Source organism: Ovis aries, chromosome 3 (assembly GCF_016772045.2).
Source record: "Ovis aries strain OAR_USU_Benz2616 breed Rambouillet chromosome 3, ARS-UI_Ramb_v3.0, whole genome shotgun sequence".
In the NCBI taxonomy this organism is placed as follows: domain Eukaryota; kingdom Metazoa; phylum Chordata; class Mammalia; order Artiodactyla; family Bovidae; genus Ovis; species Ovis aries.
This window is the reverse complement of record NC_056056.1, coordinates 125,889,555-125,912,874: the sequence shown is the minus strand read 5'-3', so window position 1 is coordinate 125,912,874 and position 23,320 is coordinate 125,889,555. Positions and strand designations below refer to the sequence as shown.

The following is a 23,320-nucleotide window of genomic DNA, read 5'->3' as shown; positions in this document are numbered from 1 at the left end:
ATCTCCATCCTTAATTTATCCCCCCTCCCAAGTTTTTCCCCTTTGGTAATATGTTTTCTATGTCTTTGACACTATTCTGTTTTTAAAATAAGTTCATTTTAATCATTTTTAAGGATTTCATATGTAGGTGATATCATGTGATATTTGTCTTTGTCTGATTTACTTCACTTAGTATAATCATCCCTTAGGTCCATTGATGTTGCTATAAATGGCATAGTTTCATTCTTTTTACAGCTAAATACTATCCCACTGTGTGTGTGTGTGTGTCTATATATATATATATGTTACATATGTATATAGCATATATATTATCTGCCATATCTTCTTTATCTCTTTTTCTGTTAATGGACACTTAGGTTGCTTCCATGTCTTAGCTATTGTAAACAGTGCTGCTATGAACATTAGGGTGCATGTATCTTTTCAAATTAGAGTTTTCAGGTTTTTTTATTTTTATTTTTTTATGCCCAGGAGTGAGACTGCTTGATTATATGGTAACTTGAGTTTTAGTTTTTAAAGGAAACTCCATACCGTTCTCCATAGTGGCTGCACCAATTGACATTCCCACCAACAGTGCAGGAGGCTCTCCTTTCCTACTACTCTTCCTCCTTTGCCATCTAGTCACAAAAAGCAACTAGATGCTTTCAAAATGCATGACAGCTCATGATACTCCCTTACTCAGATTCTTGCCCCATTTCATTGAAAGTAAATACCAAAATCATAGAGCAGCTTACAGCTATCTTTCCTTCCATTAATTCCCTCACCTCACAACCACGCCTTCTCCCTTGACTCACCTTATCTTAATTCAGTGGTTTCCTTGGCTGGAACTCATCAGGTCCTTTCCTGGCTCATGTATCCTCTGCCTGGATTCCTTTCCTCCACCTTTACACATAGATAGCATCTTCTTTTGGGGCTTCCAAGGTGGCTCAGATGGTGAAAAGATCTGTGTGCAAAGGCACAGGTTCAATCCCGGGGTTGGGAAGATCCCCTGGGGAAGGGAATGGCAACCCACTCCAGTATTCTTGCCTGGAGAATTCCATGGACAGAGGAGCCTGGTGGGCTACACTCCATGGGTCACAAATAGTTGGGCATTTTTACTTAAGTATCACCTTCTTAGTAACACCTCCCTGAACATCTTATTTAAAATTGCAGCTCCCCTCACAACACTCCCAATCCCTCTCACACTGCTCGACTTTCTTGAACATCCCAAGTCACCATCTGACACATCATTCAGTTTACTTACTGTCTGTTGCTAACTGGCTGTGTTCGCTCACTAGGCCATCAGTTCCACAAGGACAAGAATCCTGCCTGTTTTGCTCACTTGTGTAAGCTCACGAGTCTAGAATAGTGTCTGCTACTTGGTAGGTACTCAATAATTATTTCTCTTGTGAATTAATCGCTTTTAATGTAGATATGTTGCTCTCCCCACAAGGCTATGGACAATATTTAATGCAATGCTGTGCATCCTAGACCTTCAAATACATGATTTTGGTGGGTTGGTTAGTTAGAAAAAGGCACTAATTGCACAGCATTTTGCAAAATTGTCTAATCTAATTTCTAGCTTGGGAAAACTTTTGCAAGAATGTCATGATTATATAAAATGCATTTTATTTTTCCCTTCCTATTGAAGTGTAACAGACATGTACAAGAGTACATCTATCATAAGCATGTAGCTTGTTGTAATTTCACAAAATGAAGTTTCCTGTGTAATCAATGCCCAGAAGAAGAAACACACATTATCAGCTGCTAGATGCCCCCTTATGCTACCTTTCATGACTTCTGACATCATGGCTTAGCTTAAGCACATTTATTTTAAAGACTCCATATTGGGGCTCCAGCAGTTTTAAGATTGCGTGTATACAACTGATCTTATAGAACTGATGTGATTTTTTTCCCCCTCACTAAGAAAGAAAACAGAAAAATGAAATGTTTTACAAAGCACAAGCATAAGGAATGTATCAGAAGCTCACATTTCCAAACAGACTTCCTGGCAAAAATCAATTAAGCTCAGATGTAAGAAGCATCTACTTTTACCTCAGGTACATTTAAGATGGACTAAGAAATACATTGTGCTTCAGAAATATATGTCAAGTACTAAGTTATTATTCCTTTATTATTCTTGGCTTGAATATATCGATGCTGTTATATCTGTAAGAATTTCTCACATAAAGTAAGAAGACGCTTACTGAAGTTTCCTTTAAATCCCATTTAAATTTAAGGGTAAGGAACTTGCACGCATGTGGGTGAGCTGTTATCCCTTATCCCTTCACATCCCCAGTTCTATTCTCAGCACTTCTCTTCACTGCAGAAGCAGATGACTCAGACTTCTTGCTGTTTCCCATCTCTCCCTCAAACGTTACCTCTGGCCTCAGGGAATTCCTTCTGACCAAATAATCAGAAGACAGGGGGACTCTGGCCCGATTTAAGGATGTATCTGTCTAGGGTGGCTCTGCAATTCAGAGGGAAATCTCCCTCTGATAGAACTTCAGGCAGTACATCTGGCTGGTCACTTGACATGAAAAAAGAGGTAACATGAGTTTTCCTGAAATATACTGTTTCATGGGCAATAGCTAACAGGTGCATGGACTAATCAGGGACTCAGTGATTTTTAAACATCTTGGAAGGCTGATGCCAAGATCATCTGCAGGGAAATTGTCGTGGACCCCTAAGAATGGCCGCAGTGTTTGAAGTGACTTGAGTCTCATGTAAACGGCCCCCAGAGGACAGTCATTGCGTGGAAGGCTAAGTAAGGAGGTGGCAAGATGGCCTACGCCCTGTTCGTCAGTGAGCCCCCTCCCCTGGCCATCTGCGCACTTGCAGAAATGGCTCAAGTACCAAGCGGCTGTGGGAACCGAGATAGACGCAATACATGGGGACAAAAATGTGCATTTCCTCTCACCACAGTTGATCTAGCCCCTGAGCCGCAGTATCCAACTTTCTAAACCAGAATCCAAGCCCGAGTCCAGGCGCCGTTCCCTAGGAGCATCAGCCATTCAGGTCAATTATTTTGGACCACTCAAGTTTAGAAGAGACAGTGCTATAATGCGTCTTTATGGGAATACTTGCGTATTCTGGAGAGTGATCCCCCTTTATTGCTCATCATGCTTCTGCCAGCATCGTCATAGGTGGTTGATAGACCGCCTTCTTCACCCCCATGGTACCAGGCACATCACTGCCTTTGACTGCGGAACTCACTTACCGTGGAATAACTGTGGTACTGAGAGCTGACATCAGGAAATCCATTGTTTCTTACATCACCGAGAAGCGCCTGGCTTGATGGAATGGTGGAATGTCGTACTGAAGTCTCAGTTTTCTTCACTGTAATTTGCGTTTTATATTCGAGTGTAGTTGATTTACAATGCTGTGCTGGTTTCGAGTGCACAGCAAAGCCGTTGTTGCTGCTGCTGCTGCTGCTAAGTCGCTTTAGTCGTGTCCGACTCTGTGCGACCCCATAGACGGCAGCCCACTAGGCTCCTCTGTCTCTGGGACTCTCCAGGCAAGAACACTGGAGTGGGTTGCCATTTCCTTCTCTAATGCGTGCAAGTGAAAAGTGAAAGTGAAGTCGTGCCCGACTCTTCGAGACCCCATGGACTGCAGCCTACCAGGCTCCTCTGTTCATGGATTTTCCAGGCAAGAGTGCTGGAGTGGGGTGTCATTGCCTTCTCTGTTATCTGTACCCATATATCCATTCTTTTTCAGATTCTTTTCCTGCGTAAGTTTTTTTAGGATATTGAATAGAGCTCCCTGTGCTTTACAATGAAAAGTGAAAGTGAAAGTCATTCAGTCGTGTCTCATTCTTTGTGACCCCATGGACTATACAGTCCATGGAATTCTCCAGGCCAGAATACTTGAGTGGGTAGCCTTTCCTTTCTCCAGGGGATCTTCCCAACCCAGGGATCAAACCCAGGTCTCCTGCATTGCAGGCAGACTCTTTACCAGCTGAGCCACAAGGGAAGCCCTAGGTCCTTGTTGATTATCTATTTTATTTATAGTAGTGTGTGTATGTCAATCCCTGATTTATCCCTCCCCCCCCCCAAACTTACTCCTTTGGTGGATCAAGTTAGTTTTCTAAATCTGTGTCTGTTTTGTAAATAATTTCATTTGTTCATTTTTAAGATTCATTTGTATCATTATTTTTGGATTCCAGGTATAAGGGATATCACATGGTACTTGTCTTTGTCTGACTTATTGAAGATTTGGTTTATGGAAGGGGGTGTGGCAAGGGAGACGACCTGGTGTGAGGTTGGAGTGTTGTTCATCAAGTGGTCAGATCAGTGGTCAATACAAGGTGCTGAGTATATGCCTGTAGGCACCCAGGGTGGAGGCGGAAGTGGCTTCTCTCACTGTTCCCTGAATAACCCTCTTCAAGAAGGTTATCTTCCTGTCCCTGAAACATTTTGTATCTAGTGAGTCTGTGGTCCTTGTGCCAAACAGGGAGGCATATTTCCATTGCTCAGCCCTGAAAATGCCCCATGGCCATCTCCGGCTGTGCCTGCCATAATTAAGGGTAAAGCATTGGGTGTTTCTATGGGCCAGTGTGATTGATTCTGTTTAACAAGGAGAAATTGGATTGCTACCAAATGGGGACAGTGCTGTGACTGGAGCCCATGGGGTTCACTGCACTCCCTGTGTGGCTGACATGGTCAATGGGAGACCAGAGCAACTCCATAATGACAGGGCACTGAGTATGATGGCTGGGTCCTGAGGAATTGAAAGGTTGGCTCATTCCTTCAGGTCAGCACTGCCTTCACGGCCAGGGTGCTAGCTGAGAGTCAGGGCATCATGCGCAGAGCGGGCGGGAGAAGGAAGTCAGGATGGTCACGTTAGATCTGCTCAGGCCTGGGGCTGCAGCAGCCAGACTCTGCTGTCCCTGCTTGCCCCTCATCTGCCTCTCCTGGCCGCCTCACGCCCTGCTGGGTTTAGCGTCCAGGAAGGAGCAGGAACGAACCCGTCATCCCTCAGTGATGACACTGAGTGTTCTCATGGCTGGGGACCTGAGCTGCTTTCTCCAGGGGAGGAAGGGACTAGAATGGAAGCTGAGTGACAGCAGGGCGGCCTGGCCTGGTTCTTCTTAGCTCTTTTCTTTGTCCTTTCTGGCCAGGCTCTGGGGCCTGGAGTCTGACCACTACTGCACCAGGCGCCTGGCATGCTTTCCCTGCCCTCTGACCGGAGGCACTGGCAGGAGGCCAGCGGGCAGGAGGCGGGCGAGGTCGGGGGTGCATCCGCCTTCCCTGGGCTCCTGCTGGCCAAGGCTCCAGCTCCCAGCCGTGGGTCTCCCTGGGCAGCTCAGCTCTCAGCACACCGAGAGCTGCACTCGTCTCTGGGGCTGAGGGCTAATCCCTGGGTGTCTCCCTAGATCTTGTCGGCCCCATTAACCCTGCCCACGCCTCTGTAAATAATCCCTGCGCACAATGCTTTTCAGTTAAACCCCATTGAGAGTGCCATCTGTTTCCTGCTAAGACTTCCAGTGGATAGAGCAGGGAAGAATCGCTGAGAAATTGAGATACCGTTGGCTGCTGTGAGGAGAAGGGAAATTTAGGGGATATACAGGCCAACACATTACAGTAGGCCAGAATCCATGCCTTTCCACAGACTGAAAAAAAGAAAGAAAGAAACCAGTCATCCCGACTGGTCTGAGTTCATAGTTCTTGGTTGCTGTTTGTTTTGTTAAGCGTTGTCAGGTAGAAAAAGCGTGTGACGTGAATTGGGGTATGTCTGAGATTGAGGGGATTCCTTCAGTGCTGAGTCAAGGACAGTCCTGGACAGGTTGGGAAGCCGGGGGCTTACCTTCATCTCAGACTTGAGTCAGGACCTCCGAGTCCTCCCCAGCGGACCCTGCTCAGGCAATGTTCCAGGCAAAAGAGCACACTTCTAGAATCACGTGCTCTCCCCTCTCAATCCGGAATCAACGGCAGACACCTTCTCTGGCTCGGGGCATCCTTTCCATTAATCCTGCATATAGTCTGAGAAGCCCTCTGACTGTTGGTCTAGGCAGCCAAGATCAACTGATCAGAGTCGGAATGCCAGAGGAGAGCTGTCTGCCGCCTCGGAACTTAGAGCTCTGACCCCTAAACCAACAGCTGAACTGAGTCTCCTTAGACCCTCCAGAAGACTTTTTTTTTTTTTTTTTCCCCCTTATAACCCTGGACCTTGCCAATGTGGCAGTATGGTCTTTTTGATTCCTTTGGTTCCTCAGGCCAAAAACCTGACCTTGTCTTTCTATCTCTCCGTCCACTGTAGAAGCTTCAGAGGCTGACAGCATGTCCTAAAGACAGCGGCTCATACCTTCGTAACATTAACATGTGCAGTGCTGTTCTTTCTTTCTTTCTTTCCGGCTCTGCTGAGTCTTCATTGCTGATCAGGTTTTTCTCCAGCTGCAGAGGCGGGGCTGCTCTCTGGCTGTGGCGTGCGGGCTTCTCATCGCGACAGCTCCTCTTGCTGCAGAGGGCCGTAGGGTGCACGGGCGTCAGTAGTCGCGGCTCCCAGGCGCGAGAGCTCAGGCTCCGTAGTTATAGCTCACAGGCCTAGCTGCTCCACGCCGCGTGGAGTCTTCCCAGATCAGGGATCAAACCCACGTCTCCCGCATTGACAGGTGGACTCTCTACCACTGCGCCACCAGGGAGGCTCCCATGGCGTTGCTCTTAAGTAGTATTTATCTACTGTGTATGTTTTATGGATGAGGAAACAGAGCATTGAGTGACGTTAAGTATCTGGCCCCGCTCAGCCAGGCGGCGTGTCATAGACTCGGGATGCGCCTCTGCTCGGCAGACTCTGGACTCCCTTGGGTGCTGTGTGGTCGTGCTCTCCTCTTGCTCGCCTGGGGAACCTTGGCACCTGGTCCAGAGCCTGGCAGGTAGTCAGTGTCAGTCATTAAATATGTGCTTAAAATTGTTCAATGAAGATAAGCCCTAACATAGAAAGCTTCTTCCACCTTCAAGCTCCTTTTCCCTGGACCCTGCCCTGGCTTTATTAGGCTATGTGGCTTTATTAGGCTTCTAAGGAAGGGCAACCTTTAGTGGACTAAACCAGTTACCTGGAAGAAAAAAGGAGCAGAGTGGCCCAGCCTTATGTGGGTCCAAATCCAGGCTCTCCCAGTCCCCTAATCTGTAAAATGGGAATTTAAGTGGTGTATTCCTTGAAAAATTGTACTAAACGCTGTACTAAAACTTGGCATCCAGTGAATAAATAATGCTTAGTGGCAGTTTTGATTTATTTAATTGGTATTATTACAAATCAACCCAAATGTAGCAAATCTAAGTGCAAAGGGAAAATTTCCATTTCTGGGAGCAATTCCTTTCCACTTCCGAGTTCCATCTCCTAGCTAAGGGCTTTTTCCATGGAATCTATGTATTTCTTCTTTACGCCTCTATTGATGTTTGGTCTCTAGAGCCAGTGAGTGCAAGGACAGAAAGCCTTGAGCTCCCTCTAGAGGCCAGTGTTGCTCCAACTTTGAAATTTTCAGTAATTTCCTGGGACCCACAGGATGCTCTCTGAGATTTTGTTTATTCCTCCAGGTGCTCACCCTCCTTCTGTGCTGGCTGTTTCCTGTTTGTCCCTTTAGGTCTACATTCCACCACTTGCCACTGTGCTCTGGGCCCCAGGATGCTGACTTGTAATAGACTGCCTTGATAATATCCCTCAGCCACCAACGTCTAGTTTATCCTAACCAATGGAAGTCACCAGCACCGAGGTCTAGGGTATTACTTCTGCAGGCTCCTCCCAGCCAGGTTTCTAAGAGCAGACAACAGCACCCTTCAAGAAAAGACCACAGCTCCTGTCATTAGACCCTGAGATTTCTGGTCCTTTGGTGTTGGCTCTCTCTGTTCCCCTTCAGACCTAGGAATGGCAATGACTTTGTGTTGCTAATACCTTATAATACAGCAAGTCTCTTTATGCCTTTATAAAGAGGGACAGGGAATCCTGGCATGCTGCAGTCCATGGGGTCACAAAGAATCAGACAACTTGGCAATGGAACAACGGCAACACAGGGTATCTCTGTTATTTCCCTCAATTCTTCCCACAGCGTTGTAAACAGTCCCTTTACCAAGCTCTCAGTTGCTCTATTTGAGAGTGGCTTCTAGCTCCTAACAGTTCTACTCATCCTGTGTCCAAATTCCTCGGGTTGACACTCTTATCTCTCCCTCATCTCCCTGGTACCTGGTGCGCCAACAAATCAACTCCTTACAGTTTCCATAATATAATGTGCTGTTTAGCGCTCCAGGATTCTTCGATTAATTCACCGATCTGCAGAGCCCTTTCACACTCCGTGTTCAACCCCTTTACAGTCTACTCTCCTCCTGGCCTCTCCCCAATCCCTTTTCCTCTTCAGAGGTCATGGGTCAACAGCCATGTCTTCTATTCAGTCCGTCCTCACCTCCCATGGTGTCCATTTTCCCCATCTCACACTCATGCCGTTTCCATCCTACTTGGTAGCAGCCTTGCATTTTGGTTGTGTCTGCCTTTTCACTAGTGTTTGTGGAAGGATCCTGGCTAGTTTAATTATGTCGCATTGGCTGGATTAATTTATACAAGCCTAATCCAGCCAGAACATGGCATTTCCCTAGCCACAGGGATTTCTTCGCAGGTGTTCTACTCAGCAGGGAACTGAGAATCTCTGACCCTTCCTTTCAGGAAGTAATGCTCGCCCCTTCAGAAGTGAACCGAGAACATGTAGCTACATCTGCTGCCAGTTTGCATTTTGAAGCCACGCAGGGTGCTGGGTCTGAGCAAGAAGCCAGCTTGGGGAGAGGCAGATCTGAGAGAACCATGGGAAACAGATCTGTGGTCTTGACCACACTGTGCCCACATCTGTTACACAAGCCAGTTTGAGATGGGTTTTCAGTTATTCAAACTAAAAATATCTGCAACATTTATGTGAGTAAAAAAGTGGGATTCATAAGGTGCAATTAGAAAACAATTTCTTTTCTTCTTCTGCCCATTCAAACTTACCCAAAGGCCTGCTTCTTCCTCTCTGTGTGAAATCTCAGAGGTGGGGTGCAAGGGGGAGGGGGAAGCCCCATGCCTCATCTGTTCTTTCACTGATAATAAAATGCCTTCCAGTACACCTCCAATTCAAAACGGTTTTATTTCAGAAATTAAAGCATCCACCTCCTCTCCCCTTTGGCTTTCCTTGTCGCAGAGTTGCCCCGGAGTCGGAGTCGGGAAGAAGGGGCGGAGCACACCCAGCTGCGCCTCTCTCCACGTCCTGCCTCTTTTGTCTGCGAAGAGGGAGTATTCCAGTTTGCTTTTTTCATTGAAGGGTAAACTCTGCTTTGCTGGAGTGAACGGCTGGGTAGGGTGAGAGCAGTTAGTTCACTTTAGGAGCCTGCTAGGAGTCTGTCTGGTTATATCCTTAATGCTCACACGCATGCTCAGTCGCTCAGTCGTGGCCCACTCTTTGTGACCCCAAGGACAGTAGCCCCCCAGGTTTCTCTGTCCATGGAATCCTCCAGGCAAGAATACTGGAGTGGGTTGCTATGCGCTCCTGCAGAGGAGCTTCCCAATCAGGGATCGAACACAACCCCCCACACCACCCCCATCTGTCTCCAGCATTGGCAGGCAGGTTCTTTACCACTAGCTGCTTCTGGGAAGCCCATATCCTTAATACTTAAGCCAAATCCATTGTTGTTACAGCACTGGTGATATGAATGCTGGCATTTCGACCTCCATGTGTCTGAAACCTGTAGGGCTCAACTGCTTCCCCACTTGGGTGGGAAAGAGAAGCCTTATTCGGGGGCTCCCTTAAACACCGTCAGAATCTACAGACATGATTCTCCCCCCACCCCCAAGTAGTCTGTAAATTTTTCCAAATCAGTTTACAACTTTTACAGTGTGGGAGAGTTTGACTAGAAGCCTGGATTTCCAGTTTATGGAGGGCTATGTTTCCCATGGCAACAACCTCTGAGATTGAGTGGCAGCTGCCCCCTTCAGGTGAGAGGGGCCGGCACTTTCTAATTCCCTGCAAATTCCTGAAGTTCAGATATACAGCGATTTTATTGTACTGTTTCCAGTGTATGTCTTGTGTAACTCACGCAATTCAGTTAGGACACTCTATTGTATCTGGTAACCCTACAGTCTAGCCTGTCTCACTCATTATTGTTATCCGCTTGGGCCTCGAAGGTAAGTGAGTTTTCTATCTTTGTTCTCATTTTTCCTTATATTTTTATTTAAAATATTGTGTAGTTCATAGTAGTGTGCTTAATAATGTTTATATCATGAATATATCAGTATAGTCTGAGGACCATAAGTATATTCCATAGAGACTATAAGACTTCCACTAAGTCTGGATAAAAAGATGGATTAAAAAGTCATAACCTCTGGCTGAGGTCATCTTGAATATAGATGACGCATTCGTAGTCAAGGGCCAGCCCTGCTGACCTGGAATTCTGGAGCGTTGACTTGTAGGGTTGGCTCCGTGATGGTCTAGCTGAACAGTGTGGGAGTCAGTGAGCCTTCAGGGATCTTTGGTTTCTCACCTGTAACAGAAATTGAAACACTTTCCAAGACCCCTACCCAATATTTTTTTAGCTTTTTGTTGTTCTGAGTAGTCATCAGAAAGAGATTAGCCTGTGTGTAATTTGACAGCAGAATCTGTCAGCAGCAGCAGCAGGAGAGAAGTCAGCTAGTGACTCTGCCTCAGTGGCAATAAATCAGGGCACGTATGAATAGATTACTTTTTCATGTCTTCAGGCAGTATTTCGGGAACTCCTGATCCAACACAGGATGTCGATGCCCAGAAGAGGACATAGCAGGCTATTTTTGGGGAGTTTAAGATGCCATTAACTGATATACACCATGATTTGGTAAGAGCTACTGAGGGAGAAAACACATAAATGATCACACATCATGCCAAGACATATTGGCTTGGCACATGATGATTATATGATTTTTGTCTTTCATCTTTTTAATGTGATGCATCATATTTACTGATTTGCATACGTTGAAACATCCTTGCAACCTAAGGTTGTTCATCTTTTTTACTATAGCCATCCTGGTGGCTGTGAAGTAGTATCTCATTGTGGTTCTGATTTATAGTTCTCTAATGATTAGCATCACTACGAACAAAGCTAGTGGAGGTGATAGAATTCCAGTGGAGCTGTTTCAAATCCTGAAAGATGATGCTGTGAAATTGCTGCACTCAATACGCCAGCAAATTTGGAAAACTCAACAGTGGCCACAGGACTGGAAAAGGTCACTTTTCCTTCCAATCGCAAAGAAAGGCAATGCCAAAGAATGCTCAAACTACTGCACAATTGCACTCATCTCACACACTAGTAAAGTAATGCTCAAAATTCTCCAAGCAAGATTTCAACAGTACGTGAACTGAGAACTTCCAGATGTTCAAGCTGGTTTTAGAAAAGGCAGAGGAACCAGACATCAAATTGCCAATATCCGTTGGATTATCAAAAAAGCAACAGAGTTTCAGAAAAACATCTATTTTCTGCTCTGTTGACTATGCCAAAGCCTTTGACTGTGTGGATCACCACAAACTGGAAAATTCTGAAAGAGATGGGAATACCACACCACCTGACCTGCCTCTTGAGAAATCTGTATTCAGATCAGGAAGCAACAGTTAGAACTGGGCATGGAACAACAGACTGGTTCCAAATAGGAAAAGGAGTACGTCAAGGCTGTATATTGTCACCCTGCTTATTTAACTTATATGCAGAGTACATAATAAGAAACATGGGCTGGATGAAGCACAAGCTGGAATCAAGATTGCCAGGAGAAATATCAATAACCTCAGATATGCAGATGACATCACCCTTATGGCAGAAAGTGAAGAAGAACTAAAGAGCCTCTTGATGAAAGTGAAAGAGGAGAGTGAAAAAGTTGGCTTAAAGCTCAACATTCAGAAAATGAAGATCATGGCATCTGGTCCCATCACTTCATGGGAAATAGATGGAGAAACAGTGATAGACTTTATTTTGGGGGGCCCCAAAATCACTGCAGATGGTGATTGCAGCCATGAAACTAAAAGATGCTTACTCCTTGGAAGAAAAGTTATGGCCAACCTAGAGATCATATTAAAAAGCAGAGACATTACTTTGCCAACAAAGGTCTGTCTAGTCAAAGCTATGGTTTTTCTAGTAGTCATGTATGGATGTGAGAGTTGGACTATAAAGAAAGCTGAGCACTGAAGAACTGATGCTTTTGAACTGTGGTTTTGGGGAAAACTCTTGAGAGTCCCTTGGATGGCAAGGAGATTCAACCAGTCCATTCTAAAGGAAATCAGTCCTGAATCTTCATTGGAAGGACTGATGCTGAAGCTAAAACTTCAATACTTTGGCCACCTGATGGGAAGAGCAGACTCATTTGAAAAGACCCTGATGCTGGGAAAGATTGAAGGGTGGGAGGAGAAGGGGATGATAGAGGATGAAATGGTTGGATGGCATCACTGACTCAATGGACATGAGTTTGAGTAAACTCTGGGAGTTGGTGATGGACAGGGAGGCCTGGCGTGCTATAGTCCATGGGGTCGCAAAGAGTCAGACACGACGGAACGACTGAACTGAATGATTAATGATGTCGGGAATCTCTTCATGCTTACTGACCATTTATATATCTTCTTTAGTGAAATGTCTTTTAAAATCATTTGACTATTTTTAAGGCATACATGCTTGAAGAAAAATAAAAGTTTGATGTGGTATAGAATGAAATGAGTCATGAATTTTTAAAAAGCTCCTGAGACTGAAGTGAAGGAAAAAAGGGGGTCCTGCAAAGATTGTATGGAAGTAAAGGCAGAGGGAATAGCTAAGACTATGAAGAAAATCAAAGATGGTAATTGGATAGGGAATGACTGGAAAGAGGAGCCACACTAAGTAGTCTCTGAAGCCTCTTTGAGGAGTGTCATTTAAGCAAAGACCTGTCAGCCATCTTCAATTCCATCTTCCCCTTCATCCCTCTTACACACTTACTTGACAAGTCATAGTGATGCTTTACCTCAAATGACCTTCTAATGCATAAGCTCATGATTAGGATGGAGAGGGGAAGGGAGGCATGTGTTGCCTTCGTAATGGGAAAAAGGAGAAAATTCTTACAAGTGAAAACCTGATACAACTGTCAAAATACATGAAAGAAGCTAAGTAAATTGTGAATTATTATCATGATTTTATTTATTCTGAGACAATAAAAGCTACATTCTTTCTTTAGAAAATTAAACTATATGTCTTAAAAAAAAAAAAAAGAGTTATCAGTGTCTGAAGTCAGGTCTGATAACCATTTGCCAACAGGTACCAACCTAGATAGCATATTGAAAAGCAGAGACATTACTTTGCCAACAAAGTTCCATCTAGTCAAGGCTATGGTTTTCCAGTGGTCATGTATGAGTGTGAGATTTGGACTGTGAAGAAAGCTGAGTGCCAAAGAATTGATGCTTTTGAACTCTAGTGTTGGAGAAAACTCTTGAGAGTCCCTTGGACTGCAAGGAGATCCAACCAGTCCATTCTGAAGGAGATCAGCCCTGGGATTTCTTTGGAAGGAATGATGCTAAAGCTGAAACTCCAGGACTTTGGCCACCTCATGTGAAGGGTTTACTCATTGGAAAAGACCCTGATGCCGGGAGGGATTGGGGGCAGGAGGAGAAGGGGAGGACAGAGGATGAGATGGCTGGATGGCATCATTGACTCGATGGATGTGAGTCTGAGTGAACTCCGGGAGATGGTGATGGACAGGGAGGCCTGGCGTGCTGCGATTCATGGGGTCGCAAAGAGTCGGACACGACTGAGTGACTGAACTGCACTGCACTGTTGGTTCAGGACCAAGGACAGCACTTCAGTTTCTCTGCCCCTCCCTTCATTCCATTTATGTCACATGCGCGTGTGCTAAGTCGCTGCAGTCGTGTCCGACTCTGTGCGACCCCATGGACTGGGACCAGCGAGGCTCCTCTGTTCGTGGAATCCAGGCAAGAATACTGGAGTGGGTTGCCATGCCCTCCTCCAGGGCCTCTTCCCAACCCAGGGATCAAACCTATGTCTCTCATGTCTCCTTCATTGGCAGATGGATTCTTACCGCTAGTGCCATCTGGGAAGCTCTATTTATGTCAACTCTCAAATTTTTTTTACATCCCTACTGCCAGCACCCCAACAGTGCCCTCCGTTCTACTGAAGTTCACCCCCCAAACAGGATGCCATTACTTACGTGCTTTCTTTCCCTTCAATACTTCTCTCTTACTTTTGTTTTCAATTTTGGTAAGATACACTCAATATAAAATTTACTATACATCCACCTAGATATACTTTATCTTCTCAAACTGAATCTCTACACCCATAAAATAGTAACTCCGCATCTCCTTCTCCCCTGAGCCCCTGGCAAACACCAGATTCTACTTCCTGTCTCTTTCCCTAACCCTGCTACCACCACTTTTTATTTTTTATTCTGCGGATTTCCATAAAATAATTCATTGATAGCATAAGCATCGACCCTAGTAATTATAAATGCAAATTCTCAGACTCTTCATCTACTGAACCAGAAATTCTCAAGTGGACTCAGCTCTCTGCAGTTTAACAAGCAAGCCCTTCAGGTGATCCTAATGCTCATTTCCTGCAGGAATTTTCTGCAATAGCTTAACTGTTGGCTTGGGGGAGATGGGTGAAAGTGAAAGTGAAAGTCACTCAGTCCCGTCCGATTCTTTGGGACCCCATGGAATATACAGTCCATAGAGTTCTCCAGTCCAGAATACTACAGTGAACAGCCTTTCCCTTCTCCAGGAGATCTTCCCAACCCAGGGTCAATCCCAGGTCTCCCGCATTGCAGGCTGGTTCTTTACCAGCTGAGCCAGAAGGGAAGCAAAAGAATACTAGAGTGGGTAGCCTATCTCTTCTCCAGCGGATCTTCCCAACCCAGGAATCAAATCGGGGTTTCCTGCATTGCAGTCAGATTCTTTACCAACTGAGCTATCAGGGAATCCCTTGAAGTGATGGTTGAATATAAACTAAGACTTGGTTTGAGGCTTAGACCAGGTAGCGACAAAATGCATTTAAAGAAGTCCTGTGGCATGATTTGCCCAGTGGCTCCCAAATATTAATGCACATTATAATCACCTGGAAAGCTTGTTTGAGAACCTATAGATTTCTTGTATTCACATCAGATTTTCTAAATTAAAATCTCTGAGGTGGGAATTGGTACTTTGGCTACCCTGATGATCCTTACCTATTTGTTAGCACCAAGAAGGATAGACAGACACAGGTAAGTCTGGAAATCGGAAAGTAAGTTGGGATTACAGAAATACTCCAGGAGGCAGAGGCAGAGGGTCTATAGAGGGGCTGGAGCCAAAAGAACAGAAAGATGGGAAAATCAGTTGTGAGAATGTAGTTGATAGGACTTGGTGACTTAATGTTAATTGACATAAATCATTCACAGCCTTTAAAAGAAAAAAGGTTAATGCTTTAATGGTTCAGAAGGATCTGGTACTTTCCTTTCTATGTATTCTCCTCTACTATGAAGCAACTGTATCCAGAAGAGAGTGAAACTGCCGGGCAACAGGCTACAGGTAGTTGTTCAGTTGCTAAATTGTATCCAACTCTTTGCGACCCCATGGACTGCAGCAGGCCAGGCTTCCCTGTCCCTCACTATCTCCTGGAGTTTGCTCAAACTCATGTCTATTGAGTCCGTGATGCTAGGTAACCATCTCATCCTCTGCTGCCCCCTTCTCCTTTGCCCTCAATCTTTCCCAGCATCAGGAACCTTTGAACAATGCTGGGCAGCTGAAAATCCATGTATAACTTTTGACTCCTCGAAAAGTTTTACTGATAGCCTACTGTTGATTGGAAGCCTTACTGATAACATACACAGTTGATTAACATCTATTTTGTATGTTATACTTGATATATTCTGAATTCTTACAATAAACTAGAGAAAATGTTATCAAGAAAATCACAGGGGAGAGACAATACACTTACAGTACTGTATTGTATTATCCATACCATAAGTTTATGTCATCTGTTTACAAAATGAATCATCTGCCTCTATCTACGTCAATATTGTCTTATATAATACAAAACACTGTAGGTGTTATACATATTACTAACACTAGACATCAAAAATGAAAGGTAATATGAAAAAGAAATCCATACTTGTTTAGAGGTATAACAGTTTCTGCATTGATAATGAAGTAGCAGCAACATGATCGCTTTATTGTAGCCTGGTGTAATCAATACAAATGCTTCATGATAGCCTAGCCTATACACTCACGAATAATCAATATAAAATTTTTATAGCATACAGTGTAAGTCACTCAGTCATGTCTGACTCTTTGTGAGCTCACGGACTGTAGCCCACCAGGTTCCTCTGTCCATGGAATCCTCCAGGCGAGAATACTCGAGGGGTTGCCACTTCCTTCTCCAGGGGATCCTCCTGACTTGGGGATTGAATCCCAGGGTCTTCCACACTGTGGGCAGACTCTACGGACTGAGCCAGCAGGGAAACTATTATAGCATACAGTATTACAGTCTTCAGTACAGTATTGGAAACATTATTATATCAAAAAAAACTTACCTGTGATGCTAGGCTGATATGCAGTTTCTCTGATTACAAGGGAGAGGCATACTCTATGATGTAATTCTTCGAAAGAAAAATTATAAAACAAAAGAAGGCTAACACACTATTCGTTTAATATGAAATATCACTCACCTTATGCCTATGTAAGGATAGACAGAACCTTACATATTTTTATGCATTCATGACATACCTAAATTTCTTAATTTTCTAATATTTCTAGGCTACATAGTTTGTCCAAAAGTTTTTTCAAATTGTTGCAAATTTTCAAAAAAAAATTCCAATATATTTATTGAAAAAAAAAAAAAAACCACTTGTAAGTGGACCTGTGCAGTTCAAACCCATGTTGTTCAAGGGTTCAGTTCAGTTGAGTTCAGTTCAGTTGCTCAGTCGTCTCCGACTCTAGCTCAGTTTTTCAGTTCAAGTGCCATAAAGAGAAATGAACAGCAGATGGCACCTCTGTGCTATGCCTGAATTCTCAACCTTTGAAGGGAACTGCGGTGCCTGGAAAGGCCCATCTATGGAGGAGCCTGGTGGATGGAGGTCAGTCTGTGGGATGGCGAAGAGTCGGACACGACTGAGCAACCTCACTGTCACTTTTCACTTTCATGCATTGGATAAGGAAATGGCAACCCACTCCAGTGTTCTTGCCTGGAGAATCCCAGGGACGGGGGAGCCTAATGGGCTGCTGTCTACGGGGTTGCACAGAGTCAGACACAACTGAGTGACTTAGCAACAGCAGCAGCAGACCTTGGAATGACTGGTGCTAAAATAACAACCCTTCAGAGTGTCGAAGTGGATCAACTCAATTTCTGATTTGAGGGGGATCTAGAAAAGGAGGGCTAAATAAAGAATCCATTTTGTCCTACATTTGTACCTGGCTTCTAATGATAACTTGTAGATTTTTAAATATTGTGGCTCCCATTCAGATTAATAAATTTGTAATCTGAGAAGGCCCCAAATGATCACTGTAGCAAGTAGAATTACAGGAACTCAAGCATTCTTGAGTTTAAGGGGGAAAAGTCCCCAACTTTGGCCATTTTTCCAGATGTTCACCTTTGAGCTCCAAAATCACTGCAGATGGTGACTGCAGCCATGAAATTAAAAGACACTTGCTCCTTGGAAGAAAAGTTATCACCAACCTAGACAGCATATTAAAAAGCAGAGACATTACTTTGCCAACAAAGGTCCGTCTAGTCAAAGGTATGGTTTTTCCAGTGGTCATGTATGGATGTGAGAGTCGGACTATGAAGAAAGCTGAGCGCCGAAGAACTGATGTTTTTGAACTGTGGTGTTGGGGAAAACTCTTGAGAGTCCCTTGGATGGCAAGGAGATCCAGCCAGTCCATTCTAAAGGAAATCAGTCCTGAATCTTCATTGGAAGGACTGATGCTAAAGCTGAAACTGCATACTTTGGCCACCTGATGGGAAGAGCTGACTCATTTGAAGACCCTGATGCTGGGAAAGATTGAAGGGTGGGAGGAGAAGGGGATGACAGAGGATGAAATGGTTAGATGGCGTCACTGACTCAATGAACATGAGTTTAAGTAAACTCTGGGAGTTGGTGATGGACAGGGAGGCCTGGTGTGCTGCAGTCCATGGGGTCACAGAGTCGGACACGACTGAGTGACTGAACTGAACTGACCTTTGAGCTTTTGCTATTTGCAAAGTTTAGGAATAGCAAAAAAGAAATAAAAGTAAATATGGAAAATAATGGACAGGGCAGTTTGGAGTAATAAATGAGGCCAGTGGAATGGAAATAAAGAAGGTGTTATATTTCTTGCTTTTTGTAAAACTTCCCGGGAAAAGTGTTAGGTAGGATACAGAATTTTACATATTTTTAATGTGCTTGCAATCACAAAAAATGGCATCATGACTTAGCGATTAAGAGGTGGCATCTGGAAGCACCCCACTAAAATCTAAAATTCTTCCACATCCTAGCTGTGTGCCTGTGACTAAGCAACTTAATGTCTCTGCATGTCAATTTCCTCATCTGTACAAGGGAAATAGGAAAAATATCATCTCTCTACAATGTACAACTTGACTAATATCATTAACACTGATATATATTATATATGAAAGTTAAGAGAGTAAATCTTAAGAGTTCTCATCACAAGGAAAATAAATTTTTTAAAATGTTGTATCTATATGAGATGATGGATGTTCACTAAACTTACTGTGGTAATCATTCCATCATGTATGAAAGTCAGCTCATTATGTTGTATGCCCTAATCTTATACAGTGCTGTGATTCAGTTAGATCTCAACAAAACTGGAAGAAAAAAATTAATATTATCTAACCAGTCCATTCTAAAGAGACCAGTCCTGGGTGCTCTTTGGAAGGAATGATGCTAAAGCTGAAACTCCAGTACTTTGGCCACCTCATGTGAAGAGTTGACTCATTGGAAAAGACTCTGATGCTGGGAGGGATTGGGGGCAGGAGGAGAAGGGGACGACAGAGGATGAGATGGCTGGATGGCATCACTGACTCCATGGGTGTGAGTTTGAGTGAACTCTGGGAGTTGGTGATGGACAGGTAGGCCTGGCGTGCTGTGATTCATGGGGTTGCAAAGAGTCAGACATGACTGAGCGACTGAACTGAACTGAACTGAATCAGATTCTTACGAGATTTGTCAAAAATTTTAAGGTACTTAGAAGAGTACCTGGCATGTGGTGAGCGTATCATAGGTACTTGAATAAAAATGTTTAAAGCAGCTTTTAAGTGATGGGACAATCTGTGATTTTTTTTCTATTCATATTCATTTTTTGATAATTGGAAAAAAAGTTAAATTTATTTTTAACCATGTGTGCATGTTCAGTCGTGACTGACCCTTTGCCACCCTATGTACGGTAGCCCAGCAGGCTCCTCTGCCCTTGGGATTTTCCAGGTGATAATACTGGAGTGGGCTGCCTTTTTCTCCTCCAGGGGATATGCCTGATCCAGGGATTGAACATGTATCACTTCGGTCTCCTGCACTGGCAGGTGGATTCTTTACCAACTGCATCACCTGGGAAACTTCTTTTAAATTTATTTCTGGCTGTGCTGGGTCTTCGCGGCTGCACGGGCTTTCCTGTAGCTGCGGCAAGCAGGGGCTACTCTTCAGGTGCGGTGCGCGGGGCTTGCCACTGCGGCGGCTTCTCTTATTTCGGAGCATGGGCTCCAGGGCGCGGGTGAGTTCAGTCGACGTGACTCCCGGGCTCCAGAGCACAAGCTCAGTAGGTGTGCCACACGGGCTTAGCTGCTCCACAGCGTGTGGGATCTCCCCGGATCAGGGATCAAACTCATGTCTCTGGCATTCGCAGGTGGATTCTTTACCCCTAAGCCACCAGGGAAGCCTGTCACCTGGGAATCTCTTTTAACTAAGAGACTTCGAGAAAAATCCATACCTAAAAAATTCCTCTCTTTTTTTTTGGGCTAGTTTATACATCTCCAACTTTTTCTGTTAATCTGCCGAACCCAATATTAGATATATCTTGACTGTGAGAAATTTTGAGATCCTCAGAGTTTTCAGAATTATTATGTATTTTATTATTTTTATTGTAGTCAGATAGACATAAGTATTACCATTTTAACTATTTTAAGTGTACAGTTCGATGGCATTAAGTATATTCACAATGTTTTGTAACAATCACCACTATTTCCAGAACGTCATCACTTCAAACAGAAACTCCACATCTGTTAAACAGTGACTTTCCATTCTTCCTCATCCCCAGTCCGTTCTATGAACCTCCATTCTACTGTCTGTCTCCATGAATCCACATATTTGAGGTGCCTCAGTAGGTGGAATCATACTGTATATGTTCTTCTGTGTTTGGCCCCTTCACTTAACAGAATGTTTTAAGGTTCACCCACGCTGCAGCAGGCTTCCCTCGTGGCTCAGATGGTAAAGAATCCGCCTGCAATGTGGGAGATCTGGGTACAATCCCTGGGTGGGGAAGATCCCCTGGAGGGAAGGCATGGCAACCCACGCCAGTATTCTTGCCTGGAGAATCCCCATGGACAAAGGAGCCTGGCGGGCTACAGTCCACGGGGTCAAAAAAAGCTGGACACAATTGATCGGCTAAGCGCCACATAGCATGTTGCAGCATGTATCAGAATTTCATTCCTTTTTATGACTGAGTAACAGTGCATTGCATGTATCACATTTTACTTACTGATTTATCTGTTGGATACATGAATTGCTTCCACTTACTTGTTATTGTGAATAATACTGCTATGACTATTGGTGTACAACTATCTGTTCCAGTCCCTGTTTTTAATACGCTTGGGTATATACCTCAGGGTTAAATTTTTAGGAACTGCTTTATTTCCTTTTACGTTCCCACAAGCATCCAGCATTATTTTTTTAATATATTGGTCTTTTTTTTTTTTCTTTTAAAGTCAAACCTGGACTGGGAATAAGTAGCAAAGCTTAGAGTCCTGCCGCAGTTTGCTGATAAGTTGCTAGTATCAACAATCTTGACACATCACCTTCTAGACTAGAGTGATGTTTCTCAATGTACACAGCTGAGACTCCCAAGGCAATCACCTAAGAGGCTTATTATTAATACATCTGTAGGGTCCTTGATTCCACTTCATATATGCTGAATCAGCATCTTTGAGACTGAGGTCCCCTAAAACCATCATTATGCATGCTAACACACGAAACTCAGAAACCTAGATTGTTGAGTTCTCAAAGGCGGGGAAAATATCTCAGTCAGGGGAAAATATCTCAGTCACTTTTGTATCCCTCACTGCCAAATATCCTGGAGATATTCAACAAACATATACTTGAACTAATATTTCAGTCTAAATTTGCTTGATTGCTATGTACAGTATTCATTACAACTAAATTCAACGAGTTAGAAAATCTGTAACAGTGTAGTATGCCTTTCATTTGTATAGACAGTGTATCTTACCAGCTGTGGTCTATGATCCCATCTTATGCTGCCAAGAATCTTTATGCTATATGTAACTTTCAGCTGAGTTCTTCAAGCTTTGTAACAGGGTAAAAAAGGATACGGACTTGGAAACTGGAAGAGCTGTCTTTGTGTAACTTTTGATAATTAAATCAAAATGTCTAAGAATCAAGTTTATAATCTCTAAAGGTCGGCCACATTTCCTATCAACTTCGCAGCGTTGCTGAAGCTCAAATGATACTCTAGTAGGAAAGTCTGCTGTAGCAATGTCTATAGTTACCATGTGTCCGGATAATTTAAACAGAACAAAAAATATGTTTCTAAGTCTTCCTAAAGACCTCAAATATGCTACTGTATCAATTTGCAGCTCTAAAGCACAGGCAAACGAGACTGAAACAGAAACACAGCAGAAAACCTTAAATGGATGGAAAACATCCGTTCATTCATTCATCACCTTTATCCAGCATCTACATTTATAACACTCTGGGCGTGTGTGAAAAACAGTGATTAAATAACTTCAAGTCTGTCCTCCAGAGATTTACTTCTTTTGTGTATATTAATAAATAGCAAGCCGCCTCATTTCAGATCAAACTGTCTTCTGCATCAAAAAATAAGCTGTGCGGGACCTGCTTCAAATTTGCGCGCGCTGTCTCTTTAACGCGTAATAGAATTCTGATTGCATCGATCACAGGTTCCTTACCCTCTCCCAACCATCGGTCTCCTACCTGTATCGGTTACTACCCTCCTTCTGGTATCAAGCCGGGGGGAGCTCAGGTGTTAGCAAACGTTGGCTTTGATGTGTGACGACACCTGATCCCCCGGCGTCCGCCTTGCCAGGTGGCGGAGGTCCGGCTTTTCGCGGCGCGGGCGCAGCCTCGGGGCTCGGCTGGCCACGCCTGGAGCGCGGGGTTTGACTGGGGCGCCGTTGTTGTAGTGACCGGGAGGCGCTGCCGCTCCGGGCGGACGGTTCCGGGCACCGCACGGTCCCCCTTCCTACCCCGCCCCCTCCCTCCCCCCGGTTCCCCCTGCGGGCAGGAGCCGGGAGCTGAGCGCTCCCCCATGGCCTCCTCCCCGGTAAGGACGGGCTGCGGTGCGCCTCCCTGGAGCCGGTCCCGCGGGTTGGGGAGCCAGGTCGGGGCTACACCCGCACCTGGCGGGGCATGGAGGCAGGCGTCCTCAGCCGAGTCCCGACCCGCGAGCTCCGCGCCCCTCGCCCCGGGGCGCCCGTGACTCATCCCTTGCCCCCGGGGCACCGGGAGCGCCGAGCCCTGGCGGAGCCCCGGGTGCTCCTCCCCGAGCTCCGACCGCCCCGGCGGCCCCATGCCCCCCCCACCCCAGAATTCTCTTAGGGTTTCCGTGGAGCGCCTGCGTCAGAATCACCTGGGAGGTTTTTGAAAAGTACCGAAGCCGGGGGGCTCCGCCTCGCACCTGTGACCGCGAGCCTGCGGGCGGGGCCCCGGAACGTGCATTTCAATCGCTCTGCCCAGGTGGTCTCGGGCGGGCGCCCGCTCCTGGGCAGCGCGAACGGGGATTCCGCCCGCTCTGCGGGGGGAGGCTGCTGCTCGGCGTACACCCCAGTTAGCTGCGGCCGCGCGTGCTCGTTCGGGGTGCTGCTGCTCCCCCACAACCCTCCACCGATGTGGCCGTTCCCGGGCCGGCTCCCGCAGGAGGGGACCGCGCTCCTCTCCGACCCCCCCACATTCGAGGTCTGCACCTGCTTTCAAAACTTGACAACTTTCCTTCCCAGGAGGACCCGGTTCTGGAGCGTTACTTTAAGGGCCACAAAGCTGCGATCACCTCCGTGGACTTTAGCCCCAACGGCAAACAACTTGGTAAGTTTTCTTTTTTTTTCTTTTTTTGTGATGAGACGCTCAATCGGTAGGATTGCCGCCCGTCCAAGCTGGGTCCCCGGGAGCATCACGACTGAGGACC

At 45.2% G+C, this 23,320-nt stretch overlaps 1 protein-coding gene and 1 long non-coding RNA gene across 5 annotated transcripts in view; one reads left to right on the top strand and one right to left on the bottom strand.

The window, feature by feature from the left end:
• LOC132659615 (uncharacterized) overlaps positions 1–22,286 on the bottom strand; it is a 29,122-nt gene extending 6,836 nt beyond the window's left edge. The window contains exon 1 of the long non-coding RNA XR_009600203.1: positions 792–22,286. This is a non-coding gene — a long non-coding RNA (uncharacterized LOC132659615). The remainder of the gene's footprint in view (positions 1–791) is intronic.
• Positions 22,287–22,405: 119 nt separating this feature from the next.
• The window catches only part of POC1B (POC1 centriolar protein B), a 106,425-nt gene continuing 105,510 nt past the window's right edge, over positions 22,406–23,320 (top strand). For all 4 annotated transcript variants that reach the window (XM_060414018.1, XM_060414016.1, XM_027967196.3 and 1 more), the window contains exons 1-2: positions 22,406–22,462; positions 23,136–23,220. In XM_060414018.1, the coding sequence (XP_060270001.1) occupies positions 22,448–22,462; positions 23,136–23,220 (100 nt within the window). In that variant the 5' untranslated portion in view covers positions 22,406–22,447. The remainder of the gene's footprint in view (positions 22,463–23,135; positions 23,221–23,320) is intronic.